Source organism: Haemaphysalis longicornis, unplaced genomic scaffold, assembly GCF_048455015.1.
Source record: "Haemaphysalis longicornis isolate Haplotype H1 unplaced genomic scaffold, Haemaphysalis longicornis Haplotype H1 scaffold_5, whole genome shotgun sequence".
NCBI classification, from domain to species: Eukaryota; Metazoa; Arthropoda; class Arachnida; order Ixodida; family Ixodidae; genus Haemaphysalis; species Haemaphysalis longicornis.
In genome coordinates, this window is record NW_027526385.1 from 67,730,987 (window position 1) to 67,745,260 (window position 14,274).

A 14,274-nucleotide genomic window follows, 5' to 3' on the forward strand; every position below is an offset into this window, starting at 1 on the left:
ACACTGGAAAGGAGCATAACTATCCACAGGATGCAAAAATACATAGGAAAAAATTAGTTCATTCAACCAGAACCTTGTTTCTACGACAATGCTGAAATACGAGGGGACTAGCCCCTACACAATGGGCCCAGGTACTACAGGTGGAAAAACTGGGGGACTACCTCTTACACGGCGAGAGATTTCTGCCACCACAAACGTTTCAAAGAACTGTTTACAAACAATTCTCGCTAATGAACAGTGCTTAGTACGGGGGTACTGCTACTTTCTACTGTGAAATGCAGTTTATACTAACTTAATCTACTTTGCACGAACCTCCAAGGAAAGCAGAGACACTGGTGAAACTCCCAAGTTTCAAAAGACTCCGTACTCTACTTTTCCTAAAACCAACAGTATTCCACACATTTAAAGAGGCCGTTGAAACCTCGAAGGTAGCTACAAGTCACGTATAGCTACAGATCTGAACTTCAAAAAAAAAAACCAGCTATTTCAATGCTACTTCAAGCACACACACACCTGCAAACATCATCACTAACAGGCGAAAAAAGCTTTACCGCATCTTCTTTAAGGTTTAGCACAAGCCTCCCGAACAGCGACGAAAAATGCAGCAGCTGACAGCCCAAGAGTTTTGTCTCTCTACCTGTTCTTCATTCTTTTGTTGCTTAAACAGAATCGTGTAGCTACCGCCCGACGTCATCAGTCAGCGCTTTGTAAAATGCCAAGCGAAATAAACGTGGTGACGACATAAATAGTCCATGAATCATGCGCGACCTATGTGAAGTGTTAAGCAAATAAGTTCCCTACCTTTCGTAGCGCCAGGTGAACTGAACAGAGATGTGCATGAACCAATAATAAATTTTGCTATAATCCCTACTTCTCGAACATGAGCTTCTCAACTAGCAAGAGCCTACGTGCACTTCGAACTGATTAAGAGGACGTTTATCCTTCACAGGGCTTATGCAAGACACCATTATATTGTACTGCCTTCAAAGCACGCTTTAATAGACAGTATTAGACACCTAATGTTCACTGCATTGCGCGGGCAAGCACACGCACGCGACAGGTTTCACTGTTAAAGCTAAGCAGAATAGTTTTTTAGACCTGTTAGAAGTATTCGACACCTGCTCAGTCGCAAATGAGTGAGAGGTCAACAAAACGTCTCGTGCCACGCCACACACCAAAAAACAGCGCGGGCAATACATCTTGCCCCTGAAGTGTACCCGTCAAATCTGAACAGTACAAAAAGGGCCGCAACCCCATCAAGTGAACACATCCCCGACACGTTACAGGAGGAACTCGTTACGAAGCCACAACAGACACTAGCGCTATTATTTTTTTAAGACTGATCAGTACACAGACAGCCACGCGACTGAATACGAAGTGCCACTGCAACAATAAACAAAACGAAGGACGAAAAAAACCAGTGCCCGCAACGAGCACTCCGACAATGGGCCTACAACCATTGTACTGACAGCACCAACAACCAGAACACCGAAAACATCCCATGCGGCCAGACGTATCTACAAACGACGAGGTTTACACAAATTCAGATGCTTACGAAGTAGTTTTGACTCGAGCACACGACACGGCGTCCGAGGCCGCTTAACGAAAGCGGGACAGTGGACGGAGTTAGGCTTATGGCACTGCCAAAAAGGGACTTCACAGCCTGTGAATTCGCTTTTTTCGCCCTCTCCGCACGTTCGTCGCAACTTTCAAGCCCATAAAAGCCCTGGCTCACTGCGCAAAACGTGCAAAATGCGCAGACAGACAGTCCTCGCATCCCCCCCCCCCCCCCCCCCTCATCACCTGGGCAGAGCATCGCCGACTCTACTGCCGACGCAAAACAAATGCAAAAGGATTCATCTCTCACGGCTTTGCATGTTACCGCCGGAGAGTCCGAACGCTTGGCTCGTGCTGTTTCGCCGAGTCCTCAGCGTCTTCGGGTGAGCGTAGCAGCCGAAGTTGAAAACTAGAACGGACCGAACTGCACCCCGCTGCTCGAGCACACCGTCCCGTTTGAGTAGCGTGCTCTTCACACCGAACCCCAGCCACGAAGCCCTAGTACGGGCTTAAAGTGAAACGCGTCACGGTGCTTGGCAATAAAATCTGGAGCCGTTAAACTGTAAAAAGCCGGACGCTAGCCCAGCGCAGCGCTGAAAATCCGCGTGCTTTAAAAAACCTGTCAAATCGCAGACGGGGGCAAACGTCGGGACCGCTGGGGGCTCGAGCGATGCGAGCACAGCTCGCGGCGGCTACTCCCTGACTGGGCGCTGCGTAGCCGAGTAAGTAGCCTCGGAACGGCTATCTTCCGCTCCGCTGCTGCGCATACGGTGCTCCCAGGTGCGCCCCAAAGGCCCCGAATCGCCGATTTCTATCGGAGGGCATCTTTAGGCTTAACGTGCAGTCCCCCGACAAGCGGTACGATACTCGTTCAAGCAGCAGACAGGTCTAGCAGGCAACAAGCATCGAGATTTGACAGACGTTTTTTCTTACCTTGGAGTTTCCTTCTATCGGCCATGGCTACGAATACACATAAGAAAGTTGCTGGAGCATAGTAACGCGTGATGAGAATTATCGGCAGACTGAGCACTTAAAGAGAATTTAATCCCAAAAAAGATTGCCAATATCTTTGTTCACAACCAAAATGGCTACCATCTGCTTATTACTTGCAGTTCGGACGGACTATGTATTCATCCGCCGAGTAGGGTTCTCGAACTCGGCTTTTACACCATTTTCAGCGACCTATAAGCATTAAAACCTTTCGAAGTAATAATTTTTCGGACACATTATTAAACTTAACGAACAATTCAGGCAAATGTACGCCAGAAATTCAGTTTCGTAACCAAAATGTAGTCCCGGGCGGAAGGAACCATCAGTGCGTCGGTGCTTCGGTTCATGCGTGAGGTTGTTTTCAAAGCAGCTCCGTGGAAGAGTACTGTATTGACGTTTTTATATCTACCGCCAAGGCGATTCCGCCCCAACGTCCTTCGTTCTAAAAACTTTTATGCGGGGATAACTGTCCAAAATATCGGTGGTAGGGCAATTTTGCCAGCTACGCCGTACTTCGAAGCACGTTGGGGGGTCGCGCGCGACACGGTAGAGTTAACACCGCTAGCGGTCGACCGCCCACTCGCGTTTTGTTTAGTTTTTTTTTTTATTTGCTCTTATTCGAGATTGGCGCCGTAGTTCAAAAACCCGCATTTCGCTTACCTGTAAACCGAGGCATAGGTGGCGTTCTCCGACCGCAAGGTGGTAGTAGCACTGGTCTAGGCACTGCTTTACCGTGGTTTATCTAGTTTCCGTATCAGCTGACCGAAACTTCTACCGCACGTGGTTCGGAGCGTAAGAATCCGTTCGCGCGTTTTTTTGTTTTTGTTTTTTTTGTCAATATTGCCGCTTCTATGTTCGGTTTTTTGCATTCAACTTCGTAGTTGAATTATGAATGGGGCGCAGATTACTACGTAGTTAGTGTTTCGAGGCTAAGCACACAGTTTTCAGGGGCACTCAGTTTATTTTTAATGCGGCCCGCAATATTAGGCCTGGGTTTTCTTGTAGTTTTTTTTTTTTTCAGCTGTCTATGAAGTACACCAATCAAAACACAGAAAAACATCTTTTAGTTGCATGTTAGTTTTTGAAACTTCTTAGACTTGCACTCAAAGGTCTCGAATGTCACACTGTGACTGATTTTCGAAATGTTCAACATTTCTAAGATAATGTTTCGTGCACGAGCTACATGCAGAAATTGGAAACAATCTCCAGTATTCATGGGTCCTACAAACTTTATATCCACTTTGGAAGTGAGAAAAAAAAAAAAAAGAGTGGCCCTTGAAAGAATTGTACAAGTGTCATTCAAGCAATCCCTTTTTTTTAGCACTTCGCTCTCATAGCCTCACCACCAACACACATCACTTGAACACACACACACACACAGGCAACAAAGAACTGGTGATGACAGGAACACTGCATATGCACAAACACCCACAACTCAACCCAAGACAAAAAAAAAAAAAAAAACAGTTCAACATCATTGCCTGCAACATTCATCCCAAGGTCTCTGCACACATCCTCGTTTGAACAAAAAAAAAAAAAGAAACTGTTCTACCAATCATCCCAAGGGAAATCGTCCGCCGTCATTTGTGACAGAGAGAGTCATCAGAAGGCATGCCTTGCAGTCAGGCACAGACACACTCTTCCACGTGCTGGGGCCACTGCACAGTTTTTCCTTTTCTACGCTGAACTGGCCAGGTCTAGGAGCGGGGCGGGTGGACTTCAGATTTGCGTACGTCTCAAACAAACAAAGCATCTCTCTCGCACTTAAGAACACAGCAGCCTCTTCGGCCCGGAGGCCTTGGGAGAAAAAAAAACGAAACTCAGTCACACAGCGCCTCCGCGGTGGGACGCAAGCCGCTCGCCACACTTTGTAAATCTTGCGTCGGCACGTCGTTGATCGCCACACACCACCGCATTCAGGAACGGAACCGTCGGTGACCGACATCCCCACTGGCAGTGACTGACGAGGTCCGCAGAACGCACCTTCCACCGATGAACCAAACGAACAAGGGGGCTTTCCCAGTCAACTTCTTCTTCTGCCGTGAAGGATCCGCGAAACGCCGTGGACTTTGTCGGCGAGCAGTCCTGAATTGCGAGGAGGGCCTGTGTGTCAGCTGATTGGTTGTCCGTGCGCAAGAGGTTAGATGGTGGTCTCGTCTGCCGCACTACCGCGTGTGGCTCTGGTAGTGGTGCTTCCGGCGCGGCGGTCCATACCCGGAGTGCGGCCGGCCGCCGTGATGGTGCCGCGCGTGGAACGGAGGGCCCTTCTGGAACCTCTGGAACGGCTGCCAGACAAAGCAGGGAGAGGGAGGGGAGAGAGAGAGACAGCAGACAAGACATCAATAAGCCTGCATCGACTTCGTTTTTTTTTTTTCCCGCTTGGCTAACTTTTCACTATCACCCACACATCAGAGCTACCGTAACGCACAACCGCAGCTACTGCCATTTTCTTTTGCTCGTCCAAGTTTACGAGGGTAAAAACTTCCATCAGAGCCCCCCCAATGCATGGATATTACCATCAGCTCTTTCACCATCTTCCTAGGATAGATTCGGCTGTGTTGTGCTACCAGCATCTTGAGAGTCCTCCAAGTAGAGAAAGCTAGAGAGGACATATAAAGGGATCAACTAGCAAACAATGTCAGCACACTGTCTTTCTCCTTTAGCTTTTAAAGCAGTTTAAGTGTGCCAAGGAGCTGAATGCTAAAGAAAGTTCACCTAGGAGATTTTTTCCCCCCGGTTTACATGCTGTGAAGAAGGATTGTGCACAACTCTGCGGTTCCATCCCTTAGATGATACCCCCGGTGGAGGAAGGGAAGATCATAATCACTCCAGACAGGCAGGCATTGGCCAGACTAGTGAAGAGTGTCAACCATCATTGCCCTACGTTCCGCTGGTGTAAAAATAGGCACAAGCCAGGCACTTCCTGATGTGCTGATATGCAGATCTAAGCAGACCCCCCAAAAATACCAAACCACCCTTATCCTTACCTACAAAAAGAATGCCCAGGACTGAGCCGAGAGAACATGAATAGAATAGAATAGAAATTGGGTCTTGAAAAAATCTGTAAAAAAATAGAATGAATAGAAAAGGGGGTCTTGAAAAAATTTTCCCACTGCTGGGGCTCAATCAAACACAGGCCCTACACGCTAAAACCCACTGTGCTACCCCTACTAAGCTCGTCAAGCGGAGTTTTTATGGCAGTCGCTCAAAGCAATAGCGGCAGTGTTTGAAGCAAGCCAGTAGATGGCGCCGCATCCCTTTGGGCCAGGGCACCCACCTGGTGGCGATACTGGTGGCCGTTGTTGAACCGATGCCCACCCCGCTGGTTCCTGAAGTTCTGCGCTTCCTGGAACGGATTGGAGCCATTCCGGTAGTGCATGTTCGAGTGAGAGCCGAAGCCGGTACTCTTCCTCTTTTGCTGCAGGGGATGGAGGGAGAAACAAAAGGTTTCGGAACGGTTAAACAGAGCAGCAGGAACTATCGATGACAAATCTATCGGCTGCAAAAAAAAAAAAAAAAAAAAAAACTACGAAAAAAAAATCTTCAGCACTTTTCTTACCCCCAAAGATAAAAAAAAATGGCATCCAGCGTCCATAACAGTAAAACGACTTCAGTGAGGGAAAGAAACGCGTCTCAGGCATTCAGCTACATACTCATGCTTCCACATTCACCACTAAGGAGTGCTCAGGTGTCAGATTTTTTTACCCCCTCTAATCAAGACTGACTGCACCACCAATCAAACTACTTGGAACATTCACAGAACGAACTAAGAAAGAAAAAAAAAAAATCGGCTACAGAGGTGCCTAGAAAAAAAACCAAAGCCGTTCCACTCAATGTGAAAGCTGTCGGAAGTGCAGAGCAGGGATTCGCCATAATGGGCTGTGGCGCCGTTATCCGCCCACTGCTACCACTCAATGCAATAAAAATTTCCCGCCTTCGCAGTGCTTGCGCGGGGGCCCCCTGCCTGAAACTGCGCCAGCAAGAGTTCTGTTCTTTCTGCACTTGATTTTCCTCCCGCATGTGCCGGCGTTGCACTGCCATGCTACTTTTTTCCGCTTACTATCATAAAAACCAACCCAGCGAGCATTCCAACTAAATGAACGCGGGCAGTGCCGGTTAATCCCGTATATTTTGCCTCAAATGTACCTACAGTTTTCTTTGCGCTATACAACGGGGACATGTATGACAAGCGCCAGCGTTTCACGAGTTTCTAACGGTTATGACTATATAAACCGCTTGGTTTTTGAAGCTTCTGCGGGATGGCCTACGACGGAACGCCGGGCTCCACTAGGGTCCATTATATCGCGGCACCGCCTGATTCCGGCAGTCGCTTGACATCAACCGTTGCAGAGGCGAGCCCCTAAAGTGCTCTGCACTTAAAAATTAACATCCTTGCAAAACAGATCTTTCAAACTGCTCCGATACAAGAGCCAAGATAAAACTATCAGCTAGATCAACGAAAGTCGTGAAAGTGCCAGCATTATTCACTTAGAAAGGAACACTCCATACGAAAAGTACAGAAAGAAAAGAAGCGAACAATCAACCACACTGCACCTGCGACGGCACTGCGGGAGTGGACTCTGGTGAAAACTGGTTGTAAATTTGCCATGAAGTTGAAAAATAGTTTTCGCAACAGCTTGTTACAGATAACAGAATGGAGGTTGCTTCTTGGGAATCCCAAGCTACTACTTTGGGCACTGGCATCGCTTATTTTGCAACAGCAGAGAGCAAACAATGTTTGAATGCATCAAAACACTACAGTACAGAAGGTGCATTGCAATTTGTAACTGCATCATCGTTATCAGCTGCTGATTGTCAAACTGTTCGTTGCTCCCAAACCTAGCCAGAAAATTATCTCTGCTAAGTCCTTAGCTTACTATCTGCCACTGTACGCCACAATTAACGGATGATTCAGTGAACCCGAATTATAGATTACAATGGATGGACAACGTAGTGACCTCTTGAAACAACTTGAAACGATGATGGCAGCACCCCATAAACTTTCCACATCACACATGTTAATTCCTGCAACCTCCTTCCACCGAAGTTGATTGCTTCCAACAGTCGACAGAGTATTTAGCTTGCATAAAACATCACAATTAACGGTAGGCGTAATGCTGTCACAAGACAAGACTACCTTTTCTACAAAGCAACCAAAAATGGGGATAAACATTCTCAAACTGCAATGCTGCCACTTACAGGACAAAAAGAAAACAGGTCTTAAAAACTGGTCTACAATAACAACTCGAGTCATCACAAAAAAAAAAAAAAAACAAAGCCAGGAAAAACAAGCAGGACATGCACAACACCAAAGAGATAATGGAGAGATAAGGAGCTGCCTGTGGTATATGGAAACAAATACAAACGTCTGGGCCCAAGCTGATAAAGTTGGACACTGAACATGCAACAAACAGCACAGATAACAGATCGGAAACTGAGATGTGGGGAGGAAGAGGAAAGGCAACTGGAGGGACATGCCTTTTTTTTTTTTTTTTTAAGGAACTGCAGCAAAGCAGTATATAAGCCTAAACAACTACTTGAGCTCTCCAAACTATTAGAACTGTGATCCAAGAAGCTGAAGCAAGCCTGATGCCAGTTTTTTTAAGAGGGCAGGCACATGGGTCTTCGATCAAAAACTTTTCAGTTGCGGTGATGAAAATTGGGGCACGTATGCTGTTTTCTATTCTGACTGTAGATATAAAATTTGTTTTTTGTGTAAACCAACTACATTCAAATTTATCCACATTTTTATGTTTGATTTTGTGACAGCTTTTGTAAAAAAACTGCTACTGGAATGCAGCTGAACAAGGTACCAGTAACTGTGCAAATCTGCTTTCAGCATCGCATTCTTCACAACTTCTAGTAATCTATTCATGCCTCGCTGGTAATTTTGTGTTGATAGGCTTTTTTTATAATTCTCATGAACAATCAAGAGAGCGTAATAATTATCTCGGATATTAATATTATTCACCTTACATCAAAACTTATTGTATATTCGAAATCTGCTAAAACAACTGAACAAGTCCACAAAGTTTCATCACAACTGGTTGGAAAGCAGAAAAAAAAACTTTCTCAGGCCAGTGTGCTCCCTTAAAATTTAAACACATGGCTGCTTGACTTTTGCAATAGAAAATAAAAAATATGCCTTGAAACAAATCTCTTTAACTAAACCAAAAACTGCTTGCGGTGCCATCTTGGGTCTAACAGAGCCGTGGAATGCGGGGAAATTTAATCGGCCGTTTATCGTGGGACGATCGAAAGTGATGGCAGGGGTAACAAAAGACTAAAAGTCTTTCGACGACATTTACAGCGATTTGAGCAGATACGCGGCCAACATTTTTTGCTCCTGAAGCCTGCAAGCACCGTTACAGAAATGGAAAGCCTGCAAGCGCAACCGACTACAGAAGTGGAAAATATCCGAAAAAGTTGTTATTTCCTAGAATACGCCAACTCGCATGATTTCGTAAAAAAGAAAAGAAAATCAAACAATCTGCTTCTACATTATGACATGACAATGTAAAAAGAATACCTGCGATATAAAAAGAAACCACAGTAGTAAGCCGCCACGAATAGCGATGACGTTCCCAACAGGCTGCCCCTAGAATAGTCTCCGAAAGCTACGGACAGACACCATTTATTTCGTCCTACAAGTTAGTCCTAGAGAGTCAGGGAACCGTCAGGGAAGTTCGGGGCAAGGTTAAGCCCAGGGGAAAAGATCTATTGGTACCTCAAGTTTCCAAGCCAAATGAGTTATAGCACAATAACCCAATATTATAAAAAAGACAATAACAGGCCTCTGTTAACTTCACTAACAGCAATGATGATGGTGGTGGTGTGTAGCATTTTATAGTTCACTGCTTCATTAATCTGACCCCGACCAGATCGGATGTTCAGTATGACTGGTAAAATAGAATCAACTGAGATCGAATGAACAAGCACCTACTGAAGTAGCTAGCCGAATGCGGACAGAAAACTGCTCCTTCGCGTTTATTGATATTATTTTTGTTATTATTACAACTTTTGAAATGAGACATTTTACCAAATCAAATACAGCTCACGATAAGCGGAAGATTTTTCTGGCTTCCTGACCCTTTAATTTGGTGCAGGTTAGACTAAAGCTAGAAAATTGAGGTATTACAATAGAAAATAAGTACCAACAAAATGAGAGTGCACAACCCACAAGATGTATTGAGAGAGACTGAATTCCTGTTACTGCAATCCCCCCCATTCTTCTTTATTTACTATTTCACGTAAATCATAGAATACAAGTAATGCTGTGTCGATACACACCCAGGCACCTTGCAATGCCTTCCTCCGATTTCACAGCTCAGAAATGCAAAGAGGCCTCGACTGCAAGCATTCCAGTTTACATTAATGGTACGCATTCCTAAAAAAGAAAAAAGTAGGCGACACCTAAGCACTCCTTATGATGTTGTGAATGCAAAAGCATTACTGTTCTCTCATCACCATCATTCCCCTTTCCCCCTTGCATTTTTTCTGCTTGTCTCCGTTCTGTTCCTAAGAGCCCTGGCCAATCCCCCTTGCTAGGCCTATATTTAGGCTTAAGGCCACAGCCACAACACTGAGCATTAGGTGCCAAGCATGTCAAACTTGTCGTATGTCAAGCTGTGGGTGCCCAGAGTTCTTCAATGCATGTCTTCTATAAAACTCCCCGGCATCAAAAAGCAGACCATAGTTAACCCCCTGTACTAGGGGTGCAAACGGGCAACAAAATTAGCCTGCCATCTGTTGACAGAAAAGTGTAGTACTCGGGTGCTGCAGCCATAAGCATAGGCGTGCGCACAGGGGGGGCAGGGGGGGGCGGCCGCCCCATCTAATCATCTGAAGGGGGGCGCCAATTGGCCCATATTTTGCCAACGTAACACATTAAAGTAAAAATTTCTGCTCAGAAATATTTTGTATGTGTTGCAATTCCATTGCATTGAAATAAAAATTTTATAACCATCCCTCTTTGCACAGTGGGAAGAGCTCGGGAGTTGCTGTAAGAAGGGGGGGGGGGGGGGGGGTGCGCAGCGATAAGACTGCCCCCCCCCCTAATCGGGAACTCTGCGCACGCCTATGGCCATAGGTCAAAACATTACCCAATTTAACATTTCCTATCTCAAAAAGGAAGCTTTATTGGGTTGTGTTATTACGTAAATGTTAAGCAAAGTTGAGTTTTTGTCCCCTACATGGTGCAGACATAGCTTTGCCCTTTGTTTACTACGAAGCATGGCTGCTTGCATGGTTTCCAAAGCAATGTTTCACACATAATCATGTTGTGCTTAACGCCAGGCCCGCATTTTCCAGTGCATTCGCATTGCTCACGTGCCTTCTTCCGTTGTGGCAGTTCCCTGCGACCACAGGTTTCTGTGGACGCCGCATGATGGTGCTACTCACGTCAAAGCAACACATACCCACGTTTGCATCGCCAAGCGAAAAGGACATTTGTGCCTTGCTTCTTGCCGCATTACTACTTTTGCAATTTGGATAATCGAATGTGCCTTGTAGGCCTCAGTGAATGTCTCAAACTCGAATTCCATAACGTGTTCACTAGGCCCACCTTTAATCCCCTAGAGCCAAAGAGCTCTTACGGCATTGGGAAAGCACGGTCATCTCGCACATCGGAGGTCCTGGGCTCAATCCCCACTCAGAACCCAATTTTATCCTCTATTTAATTTTAAATCCAAATTCTCTTTGCGTCGTAGACCATTTTGTCTGCCCCCTCTTGCTTACGATGATGCCAGATTTCTGCCCTACGGAGTCAACTAACACCTTCGCACTAGTAACAGGCAAAAGAGGGTGCACCAAAGCTCTTATGAACAGCCACTGTGAAAAGGCGAAAATTTTGCGCCCAACTTCACTCCATCTCTGATGCTGGGGCTCTTCAATTTACAATCTAAAACTCACCGCAGACTCCGAGAGAAGCAGTCCGGCCTTCGTCTTTCCCATATTCCTAATCCTCGAACTTCGCACGGATTATCCGCAGTGTGTAAATCAAACAGCCCCCCCCGTTTCCTCACAAAGTTGACATCCACCGAAATTACAGAGCCGTTGCGCAACATGTAAAACACAACCCCCAATAAACACTGCACGTGATACATACCTTGCCCTTGTCATACTCGTCATCGTAACTGTCATAGTCCTCGTAGTATTTCCGCTTGTCCCGGTAGAAGCCGTTCCCGCCTCCGTGGCCGTTACTGTAGCCATTGTGATAGCCACCCGACGAGCCGTGGCCGCCCCAGCCGTTGACGACATAGCCGTACTGCCGAGAGCCGGCATCCTGGAGGTAGCCCACTATGTCCGTCTGCTTCTTGGGGCCGCTGTTGTTGTTGCCGTTCCAGTACGGTGGACTGTCCACGGACTTTGAGGAGCCGTTCACAGTCGGCCTGGTGTCTGCGGTGTCTGTGGAGAGAGACATATGGGGCCGCACGTAAGTCCAGCGGTAAAACTGGCAATCAACCACTGAGGACAGATGCAACTACAGCCAGGGCAGGGCTGAGCTGCAACTTTGCGGGAGCCCATATGGGTAAATCATATGGGAAAGCCATACGAGAGAGCCATATGGGAAAGACATACGGGAAGGCAATTTTTGATATTTCATTCAAGTACGCCTCTATTGCAGTATACGGGAAGCTATGCGGGAAAGCCATACGGGATCCGTATCTGTGCATATCTCCCAAATACGTACAGGCCATTCTTAACTCCGAAATATTGCGGAAAACATTTTCCGCTTTCAAAGCTCCATTAGCCACGCTTTAGAAGGAAGCCAGACAGCAGCTAGCACTCTCCGGACCTTTTCCAGCAACACAGCTTCCCCGGTTATATCGACATGTTCACAAATCCGCCAGGTATGCCAAAGGCTCATACCTTTTTTTTTTTTTGCGCACTCAACGCACGCTGCCTTGAGATCACGTCCACTTTCACACTGTTTTGGCATCAATAGTGTCACTAGATAAGGGTACAGAGTATCGGCACTTTTTCCTCCTATTGTTCCTTGCCGCCGCGCCATGATCGTTGTGGTCAGTTCGCATTACGTGACATTTGTTTACACTGCAACGGTTCATAGGCACCGGCATTTCGTTGTTTATGCATTTTAGCCAGCCAACTCTGGTAGGCTTAGCTTGTCCTCCGTGCTCTTGGGCTGTAGGCGACTGAAATCTTTCCGAATGCGAATCAAAGAAAACGCGTGTAACAGCATTTCAGCAGCAGAAGTGTGTCCAAAGATGCCGTTTTGCTTCACCTTCCGCATTGTTGTTAAAAAAGACCTCGTCAAAATTAACGGCGAGGCCGTAGATGCGGCAATCTCGCAACACTGGTGAACGCCAAAATGGCCGCCGTTGCAGAGTTGCGCGTCTCAGTGGCGGTACTCCGATACCTCATCCAGTGACACTAGGCAGCAAGCACGCAACTTGCAGGAACGGCTAGTACAATTTTTCAAAGTGCTGCTCTTTGAAGCATGTCACCAGTAACAACGTCCCAACTTACACCCACACCATCCCTAGTTTTCGCCCACTAACACTACTAGGTGCCGGACACCCTCAGGACGCCTATTAGCATCGCACCCCAATGTATTAAAGTAAAGCAAGCATGCTCACTGTCGGGGGAAGCTGAAAAATAAAAAATTAAAAGAAAAAGGGACACCTTGCAAACAGGAAAATGTGAACGCAGGCAAAGCAATAATGCTGCACAGCAAAGCAGACAAGGCAAGAAGTGTTCAGCCAGTTATTTCTACTGCAGGAAAACATCACGGCAGCAGAGTTTTCAGGAAAACCAGTCATGCACATAGTCGGGTACCGCCTTTGCAATTAGCTCTAGTACTTCAAAGGGAGCACCAAAGCAATTTCGTCCACAAGGCTGCCACCAATCGCAGCACTCAAGCATAGAGCAGAACTGCCCTTTTCACTGCCCTGAGCAAGAACGTCATCTCAGAGGCCTAGCCTGCCCCAGATGATAGTGCCAAGCCGTTAGTGTAAAGTATTAGCGCAGAAGGCAACTTGAAGACATACCGTGGTGAATACAAGACACAAAAATGTGCGGAGTTAAAACAGATCATGCCTCAACACAAAAAGTGGCTAAAGGCGTGTTTTGAGAGGTGAAAAGAACTAGCTCAAGAGACTAAGAGCACTGTTAGTGTCAATGAAACTAATGCAGCGGAGTGTAGTGTGGAAACACAGTAAGTGAAATACAATGAAAAACAGCAGGTGGTGTTGAATCACAGGTGGCAGTTCTAATACCCACGTAAGAATGTGTGCGTCAGACATTAGAGAAGGAAAGCAGATGTCAACATTTTTTGATGAGCGATAGTTTAGTCAGCAATAAAAGGAAACGTTATTTACCAGCCTTCTCATCACTGATAAGCCATGCCATTTTACACCCATTATCCGTTGCTCCAATTTGGATTGGAGAAACGTTTATTGTGCCTGCAGTAAAGCGCGCACGCGCGCTTAGGACGTTGCTCCAAACTAACACAGTTCCACCTCACAGCAGGACAAATGGCAACGGGCCAGCACTGACAAACAAATGTAAAATATTCAGATAAAATAAATGTGCAGAAGTTTGACGCCTCACAACTAGCGGCATGCTTCCGATACAGCAGTGTAAAAGCAGCTAAGAACAGAAAAGAAGCAAAGATAGAAAAAGAACAGCACAAGAGTTGCTTTCAGCAATGACGAACACAGTTGCCTCTCGTTATTTTAAAACCCCGAACCCCAGTGGGCATTGTTG

General features: G+C 46.3%; 2 protein-coding genes across 5 annotated transcripts in view; both read right to left on the reverse strand.

Moving 5' to 3' along the window:
- LOC144138374 (CCR4-NOT transcription complex subunit 3-like) overlaps positions 1 to 3,274 on the reverse strand; it is a 37,783-nt gene extending 34,509 nt beyond the window's left edge. The window contains exon 1 of one of the 4 annotated variants that reach the window (XM_077670627.1): positions 3,208 to 3,274. In XM_077670627.1, the coding sequence (XP_077526753.1) occupies positions 3,208 to 3,223 (16 nt within the window). In that variant the 5' untranslated portion in view covers positions 3,224 to 3,274. Of the gene's footprint in view, positions 1 to 1,867; positions 2,401 to 2,490; positions 2,701 to 3,207 lie in introns of those variants that run through there. The other 3 variants (XM_077670625.1, XM_077670626.1, XM_077670628.1) reach the window with 3 other exon arrangements.
- Positions 3,275 to 3,488: 214 nt separating this feature from the next.
- Scny (ubiquitin specific peptidase 36) overlaps positions 3,489 to 14,274 on the reverse strand; it is a 30,154-nt gene continuing 19,368 nt past the window's right edge. The window contains exons 15-17 of the mRNA XM_077670624.1: positions 11,654 to 11,952; positions 5,825 to 5,965; positions 3,489 to 4,832 (exon numbers count right to left, since the gene is read on the reverse strand). Of these exons, the coding sequence (XP_077526750.1) occupies positions 4,713 to 4,832; positions 5,825 to 5,965; positions 11,654 to 11,952 (560 nt within the window). The 3' untranslated portion in view covers positions 3,489 to 4,712. The remainder of the gene's footprint in view (positions 4,833 to 5,824; positions 5,966 to 11,653; positions 11,953 to 14,274) is intronic.